This window comes from Bufo bufo, chromosome 7, assembly GCF_905171765.1.
Source record: "Bufo bufo chromosome 7, aBufBuf1.1, whole genome shotgun sequence".
Lineage (NCBI taxonomy): Eukaryota > Metazoa > Chordata > Amphibia > Anura > Bufonidae > Bufo > Bufo bufo.
The window spans coordinates 96,813,220-96,838,280 of NC_053395.1; the positions used below are offsets into that span (position 1 = coordinate 96,813,220).

At 42.6% G+C, this 25,061-nt stretch overlaps 1 protein-coding gene across 3 annotated transcripts in view; it reads left to right on the top strand.

Annotated features, from left to right (window-relative positions):
* Positions 1-25,061, top strand: part of VPS16 (VPS16 core subunit of CORVET and HOPS complexes) — a 558,269-nt gene that overhangs the window by 460,226 nt on the left and 72,982 nt on the right. For all 3 annotated transcript variants that reach the window (XM_040439647.1, XM_040439649.1, XM_040439648.1), the window contains 2 exons: positions 8,224-8,393; positions 23,772-23,868. In XM_040439647.1, coding sequence (XP_040295581.1) covers positions 8,224-8,393; positions 23,772-23,868 — 267 coding nt within the window. The remainder of the gene's footprint in view (positions 1-8,223; positions 8,394-23,771; positions 23,869-25,061) is intronic.

The following is a 25,061-nucleotide window of genomic DNA, read 5'->3' on the forward strand; positions in this document are numbered from 1 at the left end:
GGATAGTGTGAGCTCCTATTCACCCTGATAGAGATCTATCAGGGTGAATGGGACAAGGATTCTAGTCCCTAAGGGGGCTAAAAGTTAGTAAAAAAAAAACAACACAAAAATATTAAGTATAAATGAAAAAGATAAAAAAAATAAAAAAATACACATTAACAATAAAGATATTAATTTTCAGCATATTTGTTTTCTCAAAAATGAAAATTCCCAGAATATCGGTATAAATTATCGGCTATCGGCCTGAAAGTTCACAAATTATCGGTATCGGTCCTAAAAAAATCAATATCGGTCGATACCTAGTTCATACCCGCTGATCCGTGACAAGGACTAATAGGTCTGTCTCTATTTTTGCATATGGCACTAAACTATGTAGTACTGTGGAAGATGCCCATAAACTACAAGCTGATTTGGACACTCTGAGTGTTTCGGCGTCAACTTAACAAATGAGGTTTAAGTAGATAATATGTTGTTATGCATCTTGGTAGTAATCTAAATAAATAATGTGTCCTAAGGCAAGTAACATTTAGAGAGTCATCTGTAGAGAAAGATTTGGGTGTCCTTGTAAATCAAAGATTAAATAACAGCATACGATGTCAATCAGGTGCTTCTAAGGCTAGCGGGATAATTGTCATGTATTAACCACTTCCCGACCAATGACTTAATAGTACTTAATAACGGGAAGTGACTTCATGCAATTTGACTTACTACTACGTCATGCTGATCGGGCGGGCACCAGAGCCAGAGTCACTGATAGCCTCCTCATATAAGGAGTTTGCGGCGATGAAGGTTCCCATCGGTTCCCTGCGCTGCAGTGATGAGGACCCGATGGGGGAGAAGGCAGCTCGAGGACCCGATGGGGGAGAAGGCAGCTCGAGGCCTTGCAGAGGCTTCGGGACTGCCTTCTACGGAAGCCTAGGAGATCCAGCCCCTCTGTCTCCTTGGCAACTGTTAGTGTATTACACTTACAGACAATGCATTACAATGCAGATGTATTAGAGATCAGACCCCCCCCCCCCCCCCAAAAAAAAAAGTGTTTTTAATAAAAAAAAGTTTCAAGTAGAATAAGAAAACAAACCCTCTTCCCGATTTAAAAAAAAATTAATTGGGGAAAAAAGAAAAAAAAACACATTAGGTATTGCCGCGTCCATAATTTACCCCGTCAGATAAACACCTTAAAAACTGTGCCCAAAAAGTTGTTTTTTTTGTCACATTACATCACAAATACAGTGCAATAACAAGCAATCAAAAAGTTATATGTACTCCAAAATAGTACCAATCAAACTGTCAGCTCATCCTGCAAAAAATTAGACATTCAGCCCAAAAAAATGGCTTTCAGAAAATAGACACTAAAACATGATTATTATTTTTTTTGTTTAAAAAATGCTTTTATCTGTATTAGGTATCGGCACATCAGTAACAACCAGCTCTATAAAAATATCACATGATCTACCCCCTCAGGTGAATGCTGTAAAAAATAAAAACTGCTAAAAAAAACACTTTTTGGTCAACTTGCTTCACAAAAAGTGTAATACCAAGCGATCAAAAAGTCTTAGGCCTCTTTCACACTTGCGTTGTTGCGATCCGGCGTGCACTTCCGTTGCCGGAGGTGCCCGCCGGATCCGGAAAAACGCAAGTGTACTGAAAGCATTTGAAGACGGAACCGTCTTCCAAATGCGTTCAGTGTTACTATGGCAGCCAGGACGCTATTAAAGTCCTGGTTGCCATAGTAGGAGCGGGGAGCGGGGGAGCAGTATACTTACCGTCCGTGCGGCTCCCGGGGCGCTCCAGAATGACGTCAGAGCGCCCCATGCGCATGGATGACGTGATCCATGCGATCACGTGATCCATGCGCTTGGGGCGCCCTGACGTCACTCGGGAGCCGCACGGACGGTAAGTACACTGCTCCCCCGCTCCCCGCTACACTTTACCATGGCTGCCAGGACTTTAGCATCCCGGCAGCCATGGTAACCACTCTGAAAAAGCTAAATGTCGGCTCCGGCAATGCGCCGAAACGACGTTTAGCTTAAGGCCGGATCCGGATCAATGCCTTCCAATGGGCATTAATTCCGGATCCGGCCTTGCGGCAAGTGTTCCGGATTTTTGGCCGGAGCAAAAAGCGCAGCATGCTGCGGTATTTTCTCCGGCCAAAAAACGTTCCGTTCCGGAACTGAAGACATCCTGATGCATCCTGAACGGATTTCTCTCCATTCAGAATGCATTAGGATAATCCTGATCAGGATTCTTCCGGCATAGAGCCCCGACGACGGAACTCTATGCCGGAAGACAAGAACGCAGGTGTGAAAGAGCCCTTACGCATCCCATAATAATAACAATCAAACCGTCACCTCATCCATCAAAAAATGAGCACATACATAAGAAAATTGCCCCCCAAAAATTAAATAAATATGTCAGAATATGGAGACACTAAAACATGATTTTTTTTTTGTTAATGTTTTTATTGTGTAAAACTAAAATTTAAAGTAGGTATTGCACGTCTGTAATGACCTTCTCTATAAAAATGATCTAACCTCTAAATAAAACAATAAAGCCATTTTTTTTCCACCTTTCATCACGAAAAGTGTAATACCAAGCGATCAAAAAGTCATATGCACCCCAAAATAATACCAATCAAACTGTCACCTCATCCTGCAAAAAATAAAAAAATATCACATGATCTACCCCACATGAAATACATAAAAACTGTGCCAAAATTACCAATTTTTTTTCACCTTGCCCCATAGTGTGATATTGAATGAGCAAAAAATCCTATGTATCCAAAAATGGTACCAATAAAAATGTCAACTCTTCCTGCAATAAATGAGCCCCTGCAGAAAAATAAAAAACAATATGGTGTTCAGAAAATGGAGACAAAAATACTTTATTATGTAAAACTGAAACAAAAAAAGTAGACATCTTTGATATTGTCGTGTTCGTAACGTAACGTGCTTGATAAAAATAGCACATGAGCTAACCTGTCAGATAAACATTGTAAGAAACAAAAAATAAAAACAGTGCCAGAACAGCCATTTTTTGGTTACCTTGCCTCGCAAAAAGCACATATAGACCTATCAAAAATCATATGTACCCCAACATAGTTTCAATATCCTTGTCCCGTAGTTTCCAAAATGGGGTCCCTTTTTGGGAGTTTCTACTGTAGGGTGCGTTAGGGGGGCTTCAAATGAGACATAGTGTCTAAAAACCAGTCCAACAAAATCTGCCTCCCAAAAACCATATGGTGCTCCTTTTCTTTTCTTCTACGCCGTGCCATTTGCCCATACGGGAGGTTATGACCACATATGGGGTGTTTCTGTAAACTGCAGAATCAGGGTAATACAGTGCCTTGTAAAAAAGTATTCACCCCCCCCCCTTGACTTTTTTTTGTGTGTTGTTACATTACAGCCTTAAGTTCAATGTTTTGTTCATCTGAATTTTATGTGATGGATCATAACACAATAGTCTAAGTTGGTGAAGAAATTAGAAAAATATATAAATAAAAGTATTGTTTAGAAATAGAAAACAGAGAATTGGCATGTGTGTATGTATTCACCCCCTTTGTTAGGAAGCCCATAAAAAACTCTGGTGCAACCAATTACCTTCAGAAGTTACATAATTAGTGAAATTATGTCGTCCTGTGTGCAATCTAAGGCCCCTTTCACACGAGCGTGACGGATTAGGTCCGGATGCATTCAGGGTGCGTTCAGTGAAACTCGCACTATTTTGCAAGCAAGTTCAGTCAGTTTTGTCTGCGATTCCGTTCAGTTGTTCAGTTTTTTCCGCGCGGGTGCAATGAGTTTTGATGCGTTTTCACGCGTGTGATAAAAAACTGAAGGTTTACAAACCACATCTCTTAGCAACCATCAGTGAAAAACGCATCGCACCCGCACTTGCTTGCGGATGCAATGCGTTTTTCACGCAGCCCCATTCACTTCTATGGGGCCAGGGCTGCGTGAAAAACGCAGAATATAAAACATGCTGCAATTTTCACGCAACACAGAACTGATGCATGAAAAACAACGCTCATGTACACAGACCCATTGAAATGAATGGGTCAGGATTCAGTGCGGGTGCTATGCGTTCACGTCACGCATTGCACCCACGCGGAAAACTTGCTCGTGTGAAAGGGGCCTTAGTATCACATGATCTGTTATTACATATGCACACCTTTTTTGAAAGGCCCCAGAGGCTGCAACACCTAAGCAAGAGGCATCACTAACCAAACAATGCCATGAAGACCAAGGAACTCTCCAAACAAGTAAGGGACAATGTTGTTGAGAAGTACAAGTCAGGATTACGTTTAAAAAATATCCAAATCTTTGATGATCCTCAGGAGCACCATCAAATATATCATAACCAAATGGAAAGAACATGGCACAACCGCAAACCTGCCAAGAGATAGCCGCCCACCAAAGCTCACCGACCGGGCAAGGAGGGCATTAATCAGAGAGGCAGCACAGAGACCTAAGTTACCCTGGAGGAGCTGCAGAGTTCCACAGCAGAGACTGGAGTATCTGTACATAGGACGACAATAAGCCGTACGCTCCATATAGTTGGGCTTTATGGCAGAGTGGCCAGAAGAAAGACATTACTTTCAGTAAAAAAAACAAAAAGGCATGTTGTGAGTTTGCAAAAAGGCATGTGGGAGACTCCCAAAATGTATGGAGGAAGGTGCTCTGGTCTGATGAGACTAAAATTGAACTTTTCTGCCATCAAAGAAAACGCTATGTCTGGAGCAAACCCAACACATCACATCACCCAAAGAACACCATCCCTACAGTAAAACATGGTGGTGGTGGTGGCAGCATGGTGAGGATGTTTTTCAGCACCAGGACTGGGAAACTGGTCAGAGTTGAGGAAAAGATGGATGGTGCTAAATACAGGGATATTCTTGAGAAAAACCTGTACCACTCTGTGCGTGATTTGAGGCTAGGACGGAGGTTCACCTTCCAGCAGGACAATGGCCCCAAACACACTGCTAAAGCAACACTTGAGTGGTTTAAGGGGAAACATGTAAATGTGTTGGAATGGCCTAGTCCAGTGGTGGCGAACCTATAGCACGGGTGCCAGAGGCTGCACTCAGAGCCCTTTCTGTGGGCACCCGCACCCTGGAAAAAGTCTATGTTGTACCAATATGCCTTAGATGTTTCCTGCCATTCATCAGCGCAGGGCGCACTATGAACGGCACAGGCAGCGCATTGAATGTAGGCAGACTATTATAGCTAAATGATAAAGTACATAGAAGATATAATATATCGGACTGTAGTATTCAGGTTAAATTGCTGTGTTGGCACTTTGCGATAAATAAGTGGGTTTTGGGTTGCAGTTTGGGCACTCAGTCAGTAAAAGGTTCTCCATCACTGGCCTAGTCAAAGCCCAGATCCCAATCCAATAGAAAATCTGTAGTCAGACTTAAAGAATGCTGATCACAAGTGCAAACCAACTAACTTGAAGGAGCTGGAGCAGTTTTGCAAGGAGGAATGGGCAAAAATCCCAGTGGTAAGATGTGGCAAGCTCATAGAGACTTATCCAAAACGACTTGGAGCTGTGACTGCCGCAAAAGGTGGCTCTACAAAGTATTGACTTTAGGGGGGTGAACAGTTATGCACATTGACTTTTTCTGTTATTTTGTCCTATTTATTGTTTGCTTCACAATAAAAAATAAATTAAAAAAAACATCTTCAAAGTTGTGGCCATGTTCTGTAAATTAAATGATGCAAATCCTCAAACAACCCATGTTAATTCCAGGTTGTGAGGCACCAAAGCACAAAAAAAGTCAAGGGGGTGAATACTTTGCAAGGCACTGTAGATAATGAGTTTTGTTTAGCTGTTAACCCTTGATGTGTCACATAAAAAATGGAATAAAATGTGAAATCTGCCAAAAAAAAGGGAATTTTGAAATTTCATCTCTATTTTCCTTAACAAAGTTTGTAAAATCAGTTTTGAATAACTTTAGTGGTGTAGTTTCTAAAATGAGGTAATTTATGGGTGGTTTCTACTATGTAAGCCTCACAAAGAGACTTCATAACTGAACTGGTCCTTATAAAGTGGGTTTGGGAAATTTTCGTAAAAATTTTAAGAATTGCATACCTGGAATCGGTGTAAATGTTAGCAGTAAACCCTTCAGCCACAGTACAAGCCACTGTCCAAGCCTTCAACTCCACCTCTTGTGCTGACTTGTGGGGAAGCAGTGGTTCTGCTCTAATTACCTCATGTTACGTTACTACAGCATTCCCACTGAAAAACTTCCCATTCTTCTGATACCTAGACGCAAATTGTGGATTGGGATTCATCACTGACATGTGCAAAACCAGCCTTTTCCTGTTGCATTAGCTGGATGCAATCATGTGGTTCCTGTTCCTGCTGAGAATTTAATAAAAGGAAAAGTGAATTCAAGGGTGCATCATCTGCTTCTCTCCCCCCTTTTGAATCCAGGGATAGAAGGGTAGCTGGATTCAAAGTGGTACAATGTTTGACAGTGATGTTTGGAGGAAGCATTAGTACACATTGAAGGCACAACCACCTTGCCATTAAAATATGTTTTATTTACACCTGTGAAAGAATAACATAGATATCATGAGGAGTGTAGATGATTAGGGGATACATGAGCACAATCGTTGATGCTTTGTTCAGCGTTTCCTGAACAGGAGACACTGCCCTAGCACAGGAGGGGCTGCCTCAAGCAGCGGAGTCAAGACGGGTGGATTAATAAGCCACAGGGCAGGGTTGTTGCCCATGAGTCTGCGTAAGTACTGAAGTGGCATGGCCGTGCATCTATGTGACATATAATGCAAATGGTTTCCTGTAATTGGGAGTGCCGAGGGCAGTGGCTGAGATGAAAACTTCACGTGTCCGAAAAAAAGGTTTGTTAAAAGACACACAGTCGTACAGGGGCTGCATCGGGAGTGAAGCAAACCACACTGAGGGGCGGCAGTAAAACACAAGACCTAGGAACGCCCTCAGGGCGGTGACAGCCTGTGGGACCTGCATGGTGGCCACTGCTTACACTCTCTCCATCGTGAGGTGGCACATACCCTCGGAGATGCAATGACCTAGGAAAACAACCTTCTGCTGACCGAATTGCAATTTATCTTTGGAGACTTTTCAGACTTGCTCTGCCAGAAAACACAAAGAGACAATGAGGAACTTTCACAAACAGAAAGGACAACACAAAAGTAGGTCCTGAACATACTGAAGTAACACAACATCAGAGTGTGGGGGCGTCCACGTCTCCCGTACTGGGTCAATAGCGGTGGAGTACATGGTAGGAGAGTTCTGTGCCCCTTGTGGTAGAACCTGGCAACAACATTGCTTTCTTTCAAAAGTAAATGCAAAGAGATACAATCAGGATGTAAAGACACAGAAAAGAAAACATTAGCAAGATCAGCGACAGTAAACACTGAAGAGGTGTATGGTATCTGTATCAGCAGAGTACGAGGGTTTGGGACTACTGGCGTAAGCAATTCAGTGACTGCATTTACAGCTCATAAGTCAAGTACCATTCGGTAGGCAGGGGGCTGACCTGGTGCTATCTTTTTCTTAACTGGATACAGAGCGGTATTTGCGATAGAGGGAATTTGTTTCAGTGCAGTTTCAGTCATGCACCTGGACAGCAATTGTTGCTTCCTGAGCCAGAGCCAGTGGGTACTGCTTAATCATGGGTGGCTGCATACGTTTCAAATGTGGAACACCTATGTCTGTCTTATATCGCGCCCACAGGTTACTAGGGACATCCTGGAGCCATTTCTCTATTCATAAGGTTAGCACAGATATAAGACAGTGTTCTTTAACTATCATGAGAGACTGTGCCATCCTTTTTAAATATTACAGCCACCCTAAGAGCTTGCAGCACATCTGCTCCTAAAAGGTTAAGGGGTGCTGATGGGCTGGCAATAAACTAAAAATAAAGGTACTTCTGTATTTCTGGTCTCATCCATAGTCACTTAGTTTATTGCCAGCCCAACAGCACCGCTGTAAAAACATAAGTTTTAAAGTCTGCAGGACTTCCTGTATAAGTGAGATGTACCATATCTTGCGAGGGCGAGATCCAACTTTTAAGCATCTTATAAAATCATGTCCAAATTACTTGTTAAGCAAAGCAGAGACAAAATGGCAATAATATTGATAAGCTGTGTGATCAGACAACATTTTCTTTTTGTGCTTTGATATTTTTATAAGGATGTGAATGAAACTAATTTGTATTCCACGCTGTAAATGTGTTTATAGGTTACAGAGGATCAAATCAAATTGCTAAGAATTCAGCGTTCTCTACAAGAAAAAATTGATAAACCTTATCTAGACTGTTCATTACATGACACTATCTATAATCTGATTCTTGATGGTATGCAAAAAAAAGCTGAACAACTTTATAAAGAATTTAGAATCCCTGATAAAAGGTAATTGATTAAAATGAGAAATGTAAAATAATGATGTGCTTTTTCCTCTTGCGATTTTAGTATGTTTTATAAACTGTAATTCAAATGGATTTTCTGGTGAGGTAAATTACAAAGCGTTCTCTGGGAATGATTTAAAAAGCCAGCAACCTATCCTAGAATGTGAGCTCTTTCTTGCAGAGCTGCCTGGGGCCAGGCCTCACTAAACACTAAACTGCTCTATAATAGATGGTGATGATGTTATACTGTCTTTTATATGTCAACATGGCAGAGCAGCCTGACTGGAACACTTCCCAATGTGTAGTATTTGCAAGTGCCAGAATGTAGTGTATAGTGAGGCCCCGTCCGCTATGTAGCTCAGCAAGTGGTGGCAGCAAGTCCTGCTCTCGTAGCTGGTGGCCATATAAAATCATTCCTAGAGAACATAAACATATGACAAAAATGGGATGTGAACCCACCCTAAGTTATGTGTGCAGTAAGTGGAGTACATAAGAATTTTTTTTTGTGCACATAAAAAAAAAATCTGTGCTGTAAAGTTGCAAAACAGTGGGAGGCAGATTGAGGCAATTTCCATGCTGATTCAGACACCGGAAAAGCATGACAAAAGCTCCATGTGAACATACCCTAAGAGGGACTGTATGAGAAGAGTCATCTCAATTTACAAAGTTATCATTAGATCTTAAATACACAAATAATATTTTGCATGTATCACTCCTTGGTCTCTTGAGTTGGGGCTCTGTACTTCATCACTTCCTGGAGACTGTAATAGTCTGTGACATTTCTCGGCCAATTGATTCACAGAGACTTTCTGTGTATGGTATGGACACTCTATACACACCTTGTGTACCTTAGGCTTAAAGTTACAGTCTTGCCCATAATTATTCATACTCCTGGCAAATTTTGAGTTAAAGTTACTTTTATTCAACCAGCAAGTAATTTTTTGACGGGAAATGACATAGGTGTCTCCCAAAAGATAATAAGACGATGTACAAGAGGCATTATTGTGGGGGGAAAAAACATTTCTCAGCTTTTATTTACATTTGAGCAAAAAATACAAGATGTTCCGCACTGTGGAAAATCTCAGAGGACGTGGTCGGAAGCCAAAAGTGACACCTGTGCTGGCCAGGAGGATAGTTAGAGAGATGAATTAGAATCCAGGGATCACCACCAAGGCCATCCTGGTGAATCTGGGCTCTGCTGGTGGCAATGTCTCAAGGCAGACAATCCAACGGACACTGCACAATGCAGACCAAGGAGGACGCCACTTTTCCAGATAAGGCACACAAAAGCTTTCTTGGCCTTTGCAAAAGCTCATCTGGACAAAGAAGAAGACTTCTGGTCTTCTGTGTTATGGTCAGATGAAACAAAAATTGAATTGTTTGGTCACAATGATGTTTCCTTCATTTGGCGTAAAAAAGGAGAAGCCACCATCCCCACTGTCAAACATGGTGGTGGGAACCTAATGCTTTGGGGATGTTTTTCAGTCAATGGACCAGGGAACCTAATCACAGTAAACGGCACCATGAAAAAAGAGCAATAAATGAGGATTCTCAACGACATCAGGCAGTCTGCAGAGAAACTTGGCCTTGGGCACCAGTGGACATTTCAGCATGACAATGATCCAAAACACACAGCAAAAGTGGTGAAGAAATGGTTAGCAGACAACAACATTAACGTTTTGGAGTGGCTCAGCCAGAATCCAGACTTGAATCTAATTGAGAATCTGTGGAGGGAGCTAAAGATCAGGGTGATGGCAAGAAGACCCTCCAACCTGAAAGATTTGGAGCTCATTGCTAAAGATGAATGGGCAAAAATACCTGTGGAGACATGCAAAAAGCTGGTCTGCAATTATAGGAAACGTTTGATTGCTGTAATAGCCAATAAAGGCTTTTCTATTGATTATTGAGAAGGGTATGAATAATTTTGGACTGGACACTTTTTGCTCAAATGTAAATAAAAGCTGAGAATTATTTTTTTTCCCCACAATAATGCCTCTTGTACATCGTCTTATTATCTTTTGGGAGACACCTATGTCATTTCCCGTCAAAAAATTACTTCCTGGTTGAATAAAAGTAACTTTAAGTCAAAATTTGCCAGGGGTATGAATAATTATGGGCAGCACTGTATGCCCAGGTGTGCAAAGGGGTTTAAAACCCTGAAAAAAATTGGGGATAGTTGTGCTTGGTGTGTGAATTGAAAAAAAAAAATCACTAATCTAGTCTGGTCTCCCTCCCTGCCTTAGCTGCAAGTGTAACATGCCAGCTCCCTGGTTTAGTGGCCACTTGCCTGCCTGCCTACATCACTACTGGAGCCATTGATTGGCCAGTAGTGGTAACTTGCAGGGAGATGACACTTCACACTTCAGAGCCACACTGGAGGAGCCAGAATGAAAAGACAAGGTAAGTGGGTCTTTTTTATTCATCCATCATGCCTAGCTATCCCCATTTTTATTGTCAGGGTCTCGAAATAGCACTCCCCCAACACTTTTTATTCTCAGACTTATTAGAAACTACATAAACTGTAATGAAGGTATTTTCTTACCAGTAACTGTATTTGTCAGTTATGACCTCCCTTCTGATACTTTGCTGTGTCATAGGACTAACACTCTGCCTCTCCAACTGGCACAGGACAAAAAAATCAGTTCTCTGTTTATTCCTATGAGACTGACATTGAGGCTCCCATTGGAATACATGAGAGAAACAGGCATCCTGCCCACACTTAAGAAGTGTTGGTGACATGACACAGCTGAGAATTAGAAGGGAGGTTATAACTCACAAATACACTCACCAGTGAGAACAATACCTTCACTACAGTTTACATTATGTACCTTTTGTAACAGGTCAGAGAATATTTTTTTTTATGGGAGTTCTCTGGATAGATCATCAGCATCTCATCGGCAGGGGTCCTAGACTCGTGACCCTCACGATCAGCTGTTTGAGAAGGCAGCGGAGCTATAGGAGCGCCGCGGCCTTCTCTCTGTTTACCGCAGGCCCAGTGACATCACGACTAGTATCACTGGCTTAGCCGCGCCCAGGCCAGTGATACTAGTTGTGACGTCACTGGGCCTGATGGAAACCGAGAGAAGGCCGTGGTGCTCCTGGAGTGCCACTGCTTTCTCAAACAGCTGATCGGCGGAGGTCCCGGTTGTTGGACCCCTTCCGATCAGATGCTAACGAACTATTAAAAGATTACATCATCATTTAAAAAGAACTTCAGAACCCCTTTAAGTATACTCATTTACTGCTGCACAGGCAAATTGTAATGATTATATAATTTTTCTACTTCCTTTAGCTACACATTGGAAAGTGCACAGATATCAATGCATAATTGTAATGTCAAAAATAATTGTCACTATGCTACTGGGTTTACATATAAATGCTTGTTTTAAAGGGTTTTTCCATATGCCCCCCCCCCCCCCCCTCCCACACGGCACCAGCTGGAGGTTATCCCACCTTCCAAGTACAGGAAACAACTTGAAGACTTAATTTAAAAGTCCCCTCTCCTTTTCCTTCTCCAGTTGTTTCCTGTTCCCTGTACATCTGGAGACCAACAGCAGCAGAGGAATCGCCTGTGTTTTTTTTGTTTCAGAGTCGCACAGCCTGGTGGTTTGTATGCCCTGAGCCTAGCTCAGAAGGGCTATTGCAGAGTACAGGAGGCCTAGGAGCAGCAATGTGTTTCCTACTTGGTGCTTCAGCATAAGTCCTGTGGAGATGGGCAGCCCCAGGTTCAGCCGCCACTTGGGTGAAGAGTTCGGCAGGAAAAATCTCTTGGTTTGGGAAATCTGGGGCCGAAATTCCCCATTCCTTGGCAGCATTAAGGTGCGCCACTGACCGCGTCCTGTCGTCACATGGTGTGCGGTGTGATGTGCGATGGAGCAATCATGCGACTCCCCATACCCGGAGTACAAATCGGGCATATAGCAGGAGAACATGAGAAGGCCTGGCAAGTCTGTGTTCTGGGTCAGCAGTCGCCATGTCTCTCCCCTCCGATGCAGAGTCTGTTAAAGGAGTTATCCGAGTTAAATATACATTTATGCTAATAACTCTTATAGTATTATATTAAACTATTTTGTAAATCACTTACATTAGCTATTTTACTCTGTTTAGCCAGTTCACATTTGGGTCATGTGACCCCCGACGTCATCAACCCTGCTCAGGCACTGACGTCTCGTTTACAAGCTTCTCCCTGCTTGAGGGAGTGGCCCGGCTCTGTAAACGAGACGTCAGAGCCTTTGGTGCCCGCCCCTCTCTCCCTCTCCTCACACAGCCTCGGTGATGGTAAGCGATCGCTCATGTGCGATACTTACCAGAGTCGAGGTGAAAAAAAGGAAATAATTGTCCATCATATAGCTTAGATATAGCTATAGCTATATCTATATCTGCATCCAAGATATATCTTTATCTAATCTATAGCTTAGATACAGCTGTAGCTTAGATACAGAGGTAGCTTAGATACAGAGGTAGCTTAGATACAGCGATAGCTTAGATACAGCGATAGCTTAGATACAGCTGTAGCTTAGATACAGCGATAGCTTAGATACAGCTGTAGCTTAGAGACAGCTGTAGCTTAGATACAGCGGTAGCTTAGATACAGCTGTAGCTTAGATACAGCGGTAGCTTAGATACAGCTGTAGCTTAGATACAGCGGTAGCTTAGATACAGCTGTAGCTTAGATACAGCGGTAGCTTAGATACAGCGATAGCTTAGATACAGCGGTGGCTTAGATAGAGCCGTAGCTTAGAATCAGTGATAGCTAAGATACAGCAATAGCTTAGATAGAGCTATATGTCCATCTTATAGATAGAGCCGTAGCTGCATCCTAGCCGTAGCCGTAGCTGTATCTGAGCCGTAGCTGTATCTGAGCCGTAGCTGTATCAGCAATGTGACAGGAAGATCTGCCTGTGTGAGCTAGGAGATGATCATGTGACTGTTTTTTTAAATGCAAACTTAGGTTGTGCAGAGCAGGGTGAGGGGAAGGTCAGATTGTTCACGCCCACAAATATTCATGAGGGAGAGCTCAGGCATTGTTGTTATACGTCCCCACAGCATGTAAACACAGCAATAACAGAACCATGTAAAGGTGTACGTATGGGTTTCTCTCTTAAAGGGTTTCTACCACTTCATTTTCACATAATTAGCTTTCAGACACTAGCGATCCGCTAGTGTCTGTTCTCCCAAACAATCCTAATATAACTGTTTATTGTCCTGCCGTTTCGCTAAAAATCGAACTTATATAGATATGCTAATGAGCCTCTAGGTGCTATGGGGGCGTCATTAGCACCTAGAGGCTCCGTCTACCTTCACAAAATGCCGCCGCCCAGCGCGTCCCTCCAGCCCGCCCATCTCCTCCGGAATGCGATGAAGCGGACGAATTCTCGCGCATGCGCCGTGCGCGTCTGTATTGGGCGCATGCGCAGTGAATGTCTGACCGCTTCCCTGCACAGACATCTCCACTGCGCCTGTTCCTCGGAGCACTATGACGTCATCGGCGCAGGCGCAGTGGAGATGTCTGAGCAGGGAAGCGGTCAGACATTCACTGCGCATGCGCCGAATACAGACGCCCACGGCGCATGCGCGAGAATTCGTCCGCTTGATCGCATTCCGGAGGAGATGGGCGGACTGGAGGGAGGCGCTGGGCGGCGACATTTTGTGAAGGTAGACCAAGCCTCTAGGTGCTAATGACGCCCCCATAGCACCTAGAGGCTCATTAGCATATCTATAGAAGTTCGATTTTTAGCGAAACGGCAGGACAATAAACAGTTATATTAGGATTGTTTGGGAGAGCAGACACTAGCGGATCGCTAGTGTCTGAAAGCTAATTATGTGAAAACGAAGTGGTAGAAACCCTTTAAGAAATCATGCTTAACCAATGTATATGTATGTCCTGGTGAATTTTATGAGGTTTTAATTTTTTTTTCCCATAACTCAGATAACCCCTTTAAGCATTTTCCTCCTCTTCTTTTTTACTTGGGCCTAAGCACTGGGTGAAAGTGGTGACAGCCAGTGGGAGTTCTTTTTCTATTTTGCTATCCATGGTGGAGGCTATCAGCTTTTCTCTAAATTGAAGGTGCTTAGGAAGTATTTGTCTTTCAGGGCAAAGCTGCCTGCAAATCTGGAGAACCTTCACTACAATGTGTTCTTTGTAGAAAACTATTGGCATCGTCCTATAAAAAGCAGTTATGCATTAAATGTACACAAAGTGGTTTCAGAAGAAGCTCCCTCTATGATTGATAACCTTAGATCCCTTATTAAGGAAGAAGTAAGCTCAGCAATAGACTCAAAACTACCTGGCTTGTCATAAAAACTGTCTACCTCAAAAACGGAACCTCACATCTTAATAGATGAGGACTTAGGTGAAATATCATATGATTCTAAATCTGCTTCCTCTGAAGATGACTCAGGACAGCTTCTATGTGCTATAGAAGACACTGCATCTCTTTTAAAAACAATATGTTCTACCATTAACATTGAGAAGAGTGATTTGTGTCCGAAAACACACAATAGGGTACCTCTTTGGCGCACAGGAACGACCACAGTTTCAGGTTTTTGGGTAAAGATACTATTTATTGTTCAGTTGACAACGCGTTTCGGAGTTTATAACTCCTTTTTCAAGTCTTGGGGGCGCCGGGTGGCTGGGAAATCCTTCCTGATGTGTGCTGCTGCTGTATCTGGAGCGACGCCAGATACAGCAGCAGCACACATCAGGAAGGATTTCCCAGCCACCCGGCCACCTTCTGCCTGTTGCCCCTTGCTGTTCGCGCCCCCAAGACTTGAAAAAGGAGTTATAAACTCCGAAACGCGTTGTCAACTGAACAATAAATAGTATCTTTACCCAAAAACCTGAAACTGTGGTCGTTCCTGTGCGCCAAAGAGGTACCCTATTGTGTGTTTTCGGACACAAATCACTCTTCTCAACCCTAACAATCCCTAGGGGTTTTTGGCAACTCCATCCAAAGGGACTGAACGGGTACCGGCAGCACGGACCTCCCTCACCCTCCCAACCTATTGTGTGCCTAAACCTGTTGTGCGCTTACATCTGCACAACACCCAAAGGTGAGCACATTTTATTCATCACGTCATCTGCGTATTATAGCTTATCACCCTATGAGCGCCTCTCCCTTTTCTCTTTTGCCATAATTACCATTAACATTGAAGAAGTTAAGGAGACGCATTCAAATCAAGATCAGTTATTCAGTGGTTTTGGGGTTAAGAAGAGTCTTCCCTGTGCATGAGAGTATACAAAAAAATAATTAATTAATGGAAGGATCCTGAAAGAAGTACTGGGATTTCAAAGTTATTCTAAAGAAAATAGAAGGCACTTCGAGTTGACAACATTCTAAAGGGTTTCTTATTTAACCAGGACAAGTCCGCCATACAACCTAACTCATGATGCCAGATGTCAGGTGGGAAGAAGATTAAAAAATTACATCACTGTCTAGGAAAAAAATATCTTCTTTCCCCTGGATTCTGGCAGTAATTTGGTCCTGATACAAAATAGAATTTGACGCCCTTCCACCAGAGACATTCATGATAAACAAAAACTTAAAGTATAAAGTCGTATTTTTTTTTTTTGGAGTATTGGATTGTGGTGATTAATATCACCTTGGTTGCCCTATTTCAACTTTTCACTGTGTATTTAATTACCCCTTAATTCCACATTTTTGTTCCCTGTATTGCCTATTTTTACCTGTGCTTTAAAATAGGGTTGCTAGGCATGGTCCGTCTATCTGTTGAAGGACGGAGGACGCAGAAGCAGGCTGCCTGCAAGGTCATATTACTGACAGTCAGGGACTGTAAGTAAATTATTAAAGCCAGGTCCTCCCCAGCAGCTGATAACAGTGCCTGGGCTGTGTGCACTTCTCCCTGTCCCTGCGCTTGGCAGACGCTCCCTCACTCAGCAGGCTTGGAGAATGCAGAGTTGAACCAGCGCACAACAGGGAAGGGAGATCTGCCATCTGCTCAGTGTATAAATGAAAGCAACATGTGGTAAGAGGACCCCTTTGTGCTGCAGGAGATTAACCCTTTAGGGGGGAGGGCTCTGGTTACTGACACTTTTGGGGGGCTATTGTTACTGGCTAGTGAGGGCAGGCGGGATTAGTCTCAGGGTGAGGGCAGTGGCAGCCATCTTAACTGAATAGTGAAATTGCAGTTTTATGCAGACTGGTTGCTAAGAGCTGAATCTTATTAAATATGGGGTAAGTCAGTCTAATAGTAACTGATTCTGGAATATCATGTTATTAGTAACTACATATATGAAAATTGAAATTAGGGTCTAAATGTGACAGTTATCCTTTAATACAAGGAAAACAGCAACTTCTAGAAACACAGATTTTGCTCCTCTTACAGAAAAATGTTCTAATACAGGTTCCAGTACAACAAGAGGGAAAGGGATTTTATTTCCTTGTATTCCTGGTGAAGAAGTTGAATGGAGCCTACAGGGCAATAATCATCTTAAAGCATTTGAACAAATTTGTACACTACAAGAAGTTCGAGATGGAAATGATCAGATCAACGATAAGTCTGCTTATAAGGTACTGCCTCATGGTAACATTAGATCTAGCGGATGCTTATTATCACGTTCTGATTCACAAAGATCATCAGAAGTATCTAAGAATAGCCATCTACATGCAGGGTCATCTTTATCATCTGCAGTTTCAGGCCCTTTCCTTCAGCCAATCCTCGGCTCCAAGAATTTTTACGAAGATCATTGCAGAGTCATCTCCATCAGCAGCGAATATTATTCATCCCTTACCTTGACGATTTCCTAATAGCAGTCCAATCAGAACATATTCTTCGTGACCAGGTAATCAGAGTGAAACAGTTTTTGGAGTCTTTGGGGTGGTTGATAAATGTAGAAAAGTCAGATCTCTACCCAGTCAGGCAGAAGAACTTTTTAGGAATCATACTAGATTATGACATCTTATCTACCTCAGGAAAAGAATCAACCTCTGGTGGAGAAGGTAAAAATGTTTATAGAGACAAGAAGGGTTTCTATAAGAGACATAATGACTGTTCTCAGTCTACTAACTGCGACCATCCCAGCAGTCAAGTGGGCACAGGCACATGTCAGAACTCTTCAATCTTTTCTGCTGTCATCGTGGGACAAGAGTCAATTTTCTCTGGACAAAAAGGTGGTCCTTCCTCAATCCGTAAAATACTCACTGTGGTATTGTCTGATACAGAAGAACTTAGGCCAGTGAGTTCTATGGCGTCAAACAAATCAGATGATCATAACCACAGATGCAAGCGGGTCAGGTTGGGGAGCCCATTGCGCACATCAGATGATTCAGGGCTCCTGGAATCAGGCTATGGCTCAATCATCAAACGTAAAAGAACTAACTGCAGTCCTGAAAGCTCTAAAAGGTTTTCTTCGAAAAATTTGAAATAAAAACGTAAAAATCTTGTCAGACAATGTAACAACAGTTGCGTATATCAACAAGCAGGGAGGAACAAGGAGCAAAATGCTGTCCTTGGTGGCAGCCCAGATCTGCAGGTTGGCCGAAATTCATCTGTTATCAATCTCAGCAGTTCACTTAAAAGGGGAACAGGAATTAATAGCAGACTTCTTGAACAGACAGATCCACAAGGAAGGAGAATGGGCACTAAACAAAACTACAGGGTGGGCCACACAAGAAAAACAATGGTGTGCTTGGTTTTAACGTAACTTTATTCTTTAATGAGTTATTTACAAGTTTCTGACCACTTATAAAATGTGTTCAATGTGCTGCCCATTGTGTTGGATTGCCAATGCAACCCTCTTCTCCCACTCTTCACACACTGATAGCAACACCGCAGGAGAAATGCTAGCACAGGCTTCCAGTATCCGTAGTTTCAGGTGCTGCACATCTCGTATCTTCACAGCATAGACAATTGCCTTCAGATGACCCCAAAGATAAAAGTCTAAGGGGGTCAGATCGGGAGACCATGGGGGCCATTCAACTGGCCCACGACGACCAATCCACTTTCCAGGAAACTGTTCATCTAGGAATGCTCGGACCTGACACCCATAATGTGGTGGTGCACCATCTTGCTGGAAAAACTCGGGGAACATGCCAGCTTCAGTGCAAGAGGGAAACACATCATCATGTAGCAATTTCGCATATCCAGTGGCCTTGAGGTTTCAATTGATGAAGAATGGCCCCACTATCTTTGTATCCCATATACCACACCATACCATCAATTTTTTTGTTCCAACAGTCTTGGAGGGATCTATCCAATGTGGGTTAGTGTCAGACCAATAGCGGTGGTTTTGTTTGTTAACTTCACCATTCACATAAAAGTTTGCTTCATCACTGAACAAAATCTTCTGCGTAAACTGAGGGTCCTGTTCCAATTTTTGTTTTGCCCATTCTGCAAATTCAGTGCGCCGATCTGGGTCATCCCCGTTGAGATGCTGCAGTAGCTGGAGTTTGTAAGGGTGCCATTTGTGAGTAGCTAATATCCGCCGAAGGGATGTTCGACTAATGCCACTCTCCAGTGACATGCGGCGAGTGCTACGCTGTGGGCTCTTGAATGAAGCTAGGACAGCCACTGATGTTTCTTCATTAGAGACAGATTTCATGCGTCCACATTTTGGCAAATCCAACACTGAACCAGTTTCACGAAACTTAGCAAGCAGTTTGCTAACTGTAGCATGGGAGATGGGTGGTCTCGTAGGGTGTCTTGCATTGAAATATGCTGCAATGACCCGGTTACTGCGTTCACCAGACATCAATACAATTTCTATCCGCTCCTCACGTGTTAACCTCGGCGACATGTCAATGGCTGTAAACAAAGAGAAACTTGAAAGAATAAAGTTACGTTAAAACCAAGCACACCATTGTATTTCTTGTGAAATTCCCAATAAGTTTGATGTGTCACATGGCCCTCTTCCTATTGAAAAAAACTAAAGTTGGATTCAAAATGGCTGACTTCAAAATGGCCGCCATGGTCACCACCCATCTTGAAAAGTGTCCCCCCTCACATATACTAATGTGCCACAAACAGGAAGTTAATATCACCAACCATTCCCATTTTATTAAGGTGTATCCATATAAATGGCCCACCCTGTATATTCAATCAGATATGCATAGGATGGGGGATTCCAGTGTTGGATCTCTTTGCGTCAAAAACTAACAAAAGAGTAGATCTGTTTTGTTCTCTATCACATCAGGACAATCCTTTCATGGTGGATGCCTTCTCAGCACCTTGGCCAAAGGGCCCTTTGTACATTTTCCCTCCACTATCTCTCATCCCAAGAACATTAGCAAAAGTAGCAGAGGAGAAAAGTCATGTGATTCTACTGGCCCAAGAGAGCTTGGTTTTAGTTCCTTTTCCAATTGTCGAAAGGAAACTATTGTCATCTCCCTCAAGTACCAGATCTATTACTACAAGGTCCTGCAGTACATCCAAATATTCCACATCTAAAGCTCTCTGCTTGGATTCTGAGCAAGCCATCCTGAAAAGAGGCCTTTCTGATCCAGTTATTACTACTGTTTTAAGGAGTAGAAAGCTGTTAACATCTAAAATTTATAACAGAACTTGGAAGGTCTGTTTTTAATTTTCAGATGGTTTCTGGGATCCTTCCATTGCCCCGTAATTAAGGATTATTTTGGATTTCCTTCAAATAGGCCTGGATATGGGACTAAAAGTCCAGATAGCTGCCCTCACAGCCTTCTTGGGGTTTAAGATAGCAGAAGTAGACCTAGGTTTAAAAAAGGTTTATTAAAGGCGCTTCTAGAATAAGACCATCTTTTTACTCTATGATACCACCTTGGGATCTTAATCTGGTTCTGTCAGGATTATTAGATCATCTCATTGAAACTATCAGTGATATTCCCCTAAAATTACTTGAGGCCACCACACTGTGTCATGTGTGGTCCACTTTTACTCATGACCTTCCAATGATACGAGAGGAAAGGGGTTGACCTCGGGTGCAGATAGCGCAGTAATCGTTGAGTATGATGTTGCCTTGGGTGATGGACACTAGCTAACCCTCCAATATGCCTAATACTCTCCCTGCTTACAGGCAGAGCACCCAGCCCAAAAATGGCGATCCCACCTCTCGGTGTCTAAACCTATTTCCTACCATGTCCCTCTTGGGTGTCCAAGTGTGTTTCACCGACAAAATGTCCGGCAAAATATAAACATGATGGGTATCACTGAAAACGCCTGTACTATCAAAATATAAAAATATTTTTCCAATACATCGAATGGAGTAACGGGAAAAAGGGTCAAGATGGCCAGTTTTGCTTGCTGGGGCAAGCTACAAAAGGACAAGCTACTAAGTAAAGGACAAGTACCTTTCACTTCCGTTGCGGTGCAAAGTATGTCGGCAAAACCAAGCGTGAACTGAGACGGCGCATTGGCGAACATATATCAGATATAGCCAAATTGAATGACACACTTGTAGCACACCATGTGGGTGAGTGCTGTGATGGAAGGGCAGAATCCGTGACCTTTCAGGGTATCGAGCAGATTAAAAGATCACCAAGAGGTGGTAACTGGGATCTTCTGTTACTTCAAAAAGAGGCTCAGTGGATATTCAGACTTAACACAACCAAGCCCACTGGCCTCAATGATGCTATTTTGTTTGCATCCTTTATCTGAATGTCCCCTGTACCAATATATGATGGATGTGATCTCCTTTCCCATGATCATGGTAAGGGACAAACTGCTTTGTTTTTGTTATGCAGACTCGCACTGTATCTCCATGGCTTTGAATTGATTGATCCCTGATAACGAAAACAATGTGTTTTGTGAACAATGGTGTGAGTGAGAGGCATCACAAGTTTTTGGTCAGCGACATATGTTCCTTATAGTCCCCGCTATTACGTTATGATTGGCAGGTCATTTTATCTGTTTACATGCAGCCTGCAGATAATCATATGTCACCTGTATTACAGAGTAGTATTTAGTTCTGTTACTGCAGAGGGCTTTTCCTTATATCACTCTGTTATTACCTATTTAAAACGTTCCCTTACTTGAGCCGCCGCAATTGTTCCCCCATTATACCTTCATGCCATTGGCATTTCCCCTGTGGCCTGGACTGGTTCTCCGGGTGTTTCAGCTAGCGGAGTAGTATGGAGCGTGTCTGCCATTCGATTGGGGGGGTGGGGTGTTGGACCTCTAAATCTCAGAGTTTCTTTGGCTGCGCGCTGCCGTCCTAGTGCCGATACTCTAACCGAAGTGTCACTGATCGCATCAGGCATTGACCAATATGTAGCAGCGTCTCATCTTTTAGGCTCCTGATGAAATGCCGACGATACCTAGGCACAGAATTGCGTTGAGCCAGAGTCACACGGATGATATGTTTCCCAAATACTAGAGACTGACATAATTAAGGGCGGCAGTAGCCGTGAGCGAGGGTATCTAGGAGACTCACTATTAGTCATAGGCAGCATACACGCTAACCAGTCCTGTGACACATTGTCTGCTGGTATACAACTGGCCTTTGTGAGCCTACCACCAGACACAGTTTTGTTAGGCATAGGCAGCATATATGCTAATCAGTCCTGTGACGCTCTGTCTGCTGGTATATAATTGGCTCTAGTGAGCCTGACCACCAGTAACCACTGTTAGTGGAGGTATAATTGGATCGTGAACAAATAAGTGGGGGGGCATTTCTCACATTAGCACACCACCGATCCATTGTTTTCGCTATATGGTGTTCGGTATAACACTACTAACCATATAGTGTAAACACCTCTTTAAGCCTGTTTGTGCAAATGAGTTGAGGTTGCACACCCTATTTTTTAAATAATTATAAACAATAAACATTTATTATCTTGTATTTTAACATTCCCATCAGTCTTTGATAATCGTATTATGGAAACTTCTGTTAGGTTTGTTGGCAACATCTGAGTGAATTAGAGACACACCTGTGGATGTATTTAAATGCACACCTGAAACACACTGCTTCTTTGTGTAGCATCATGTGAAAGTCTAAAGAAATCAGCCAATATATCAGGAAGAGAATTGTGGACTTGCACAAGTCTGGCTCAACTTTAGGTCCAATTTTAAGATACCTGAAGGTGCCTCGTTCATCTGTACAAACAATTATACTCAAGTACAAACAAGATGGGAATGTCCAGCCATCTTACCGCTCAGGAAGGAGATGGGTTCTGTGCCCCAGAGATGAACGTGCTTTGGTCCGACATGTGCATATCAACGCAAGAACAAAAGTAAAAGACCTCGTGAAGATGATGGCGGAAGCTGGTAAGATCGTGTCAATATCCACAGTGAAACAAGTACTGTATCAACATGGGCTGAAAGGCCACTCTCCCAGGAAGAAGCCATTACTCCAAAAGAAACATAAAAATGCCAGATTAATGTTTGCAAATGCACACAGGAACAAACACCTACATTTTTGTAGACATGTCCTGTGGTCTGACAAAACTAAAATGGAACTTTTTGGCCATAATGACCATCGTTACATTTGGAGGAAAAAGGGAGAAGCTTGGAAGCCTAAGAACACCATCCCAACTGAAACACGGGGGTGGCAGCATCATGTTGTGGGGTTGTTTTGCTGCTGGAGGGTTTGGTGCACTACAAAAAATAGATTGCATCAGGAGGAATGAAGATTATGTGGAAATACTGAAGCAACATCTCAAGACATCAGCCAGGAGGTTAAAGCTTGGGCGGAAATGGGTCTTCCAAATGGACAATGACCCCAAGCATACTGCCAAACTGGCTAAAAAGTGGCTTAAGGATAACAAAGTCAATGTTTTGGAGTTGCCATCACAAAGCCCTAGTCTCAATCCTATTGAAAATTTATGGGCAAAGCTGAAAAGACAGGTGCGAGCAAGGCGACCAACAAACATGGCTCAGTTATACCAGTTTTGTCAGGAGGAATGGGCCCAAATTCTGACCAACTATTGTGAAATTTTGGAAGGATATCCAAAATGTTTGACCCAAGTCATACAGTTTAAGGGCAATGGTACCAAATATTAATGAAATGTATGTAAACTTTTGACTTTGCAAAAGGTAATAAAAATGTCTTAAAACATTCTCTCTCTCATTATTCTGGCATTTGGCAAATAATAATAATTATGGTAATGCTAATTGACCAAAAACAGGAAAGGTTTATTTTGATTTCATGTCAGATATTGAGAAAAACATGCATATGTGTCTTTTTATATAGTGTATGTAAACTTCTGGTTTCAGTTGTATATTTATATATAAGTTTTTGTTGTACTGCATCAATTCTGTATCCTAGTCTACTAACCGGAGACCGGAGAAGGGGAGGGGCCTTTTTAAACTTAATTGGTCTCCCAAGTTTTTTCCTGTCCCCGGAAGGCAGGATAGCCTCCAGCTGGTGCCAAAAATCCAATTACTGATAAGAGAAATTTTCATCTTTCTCCTAAGGTACTGTATTTGATGTTATATTTCTTTCTATCTACAGGTACTGGTGGCTGAAAATATCTGCACTGGCAGAGAAGGAAGATTGGGAAGAGTTGGAAAATTTTTCAAAAACTAAAAAATCCCCAATAGGGTACCTAGTAAGTTTTTTTAATCCAAAGTTTTTATATCTTTTATTTAATTTTTTATTCATCAATGTCCTGTCTGCATTTTTTTGTGGACAGTACACTGCCCCTGTCATTTCTATGGGGCTATTCGGTGCAAAAAACACGGAATGCACATGGAAGGGATCCGGATTTTGCGGATTTGTTGTTTGCAGACCTAAATATAAAGAAGTGTAAGCAGTTTTCATCATTCAGTAATATTGCCTTCTTCAGACACCTGACAATCCCTAAACTTGGTCCCATTGGCTCACACCTTTCGGATGTTTATGGCATATCTTGACAATATGAAAATATGCCTTTAAATTTGTGGGATAACCCCTTTAATAGCCAAGTCAACAGAAAAATATACAGTCCTGATCAAAAGTTTAAGACCACTTGAAAAATGGCAAAAAATCATATTTAGCATGGCTGGATCTTAACAAAGTTCCAAGTAGAGCTTCAACATGCAACAAGAAGAAATGGGAGTGAGACAAAACATTTTTTGAGCATTCAATTTAATGAAAACAACGAATAAACTGAAGCAGGCTGTTTTTCAGCTGATCAAAAGTTTAGGACCACACCTCCAAAAAAAAATCGAAACCCCCCCCAAAACAGAAATCCAACTTCCAAACATGAACTCGGTAATGAGTAGCTCCGCCGTTATTGTTTATCACTTCAAAAATTCATGCAAGCGTTTCCATGAGGTGAGTGGGAACATTTCTCCAAGTGGTGAAGACGGCCGCACGAAGGCCATCTACTGTCTGGAACTGTTGTCCATTTTAGTAAACTTCCCTTGCCATCCATCCCCAAAGGTTCTTAATTGGATTTAGATCAGGGGGAACACGCAGGATGGGCCAAAAGAGTGATGTTATTCTCCTGGAAGAAGTCCCTTGTCCTGCGGGCATTGTGTACTGTAGCGTTGTCCTGTTGAAAAACCCAGTCGTTACCACACAGACGAGGGGCCTCAGTCATGAGGAATGCTCTCTGCAACATCTGGACCTAGCCAGCGGCCGTTTGACGCCCCTGCACTTCCTGAAGCTCCATTGTTCCACTGAAGGAAAAAGCACCCCAGACCATTATGGCGCCCCCTCCACTGTGGCGCGTAGAAAACATTTCAGGTGGGATCTGCTTGTCATGCCAGTAACGTTGGAAACCATCAGGACCATAAAGGTTAAATTTTTTCTCATCAA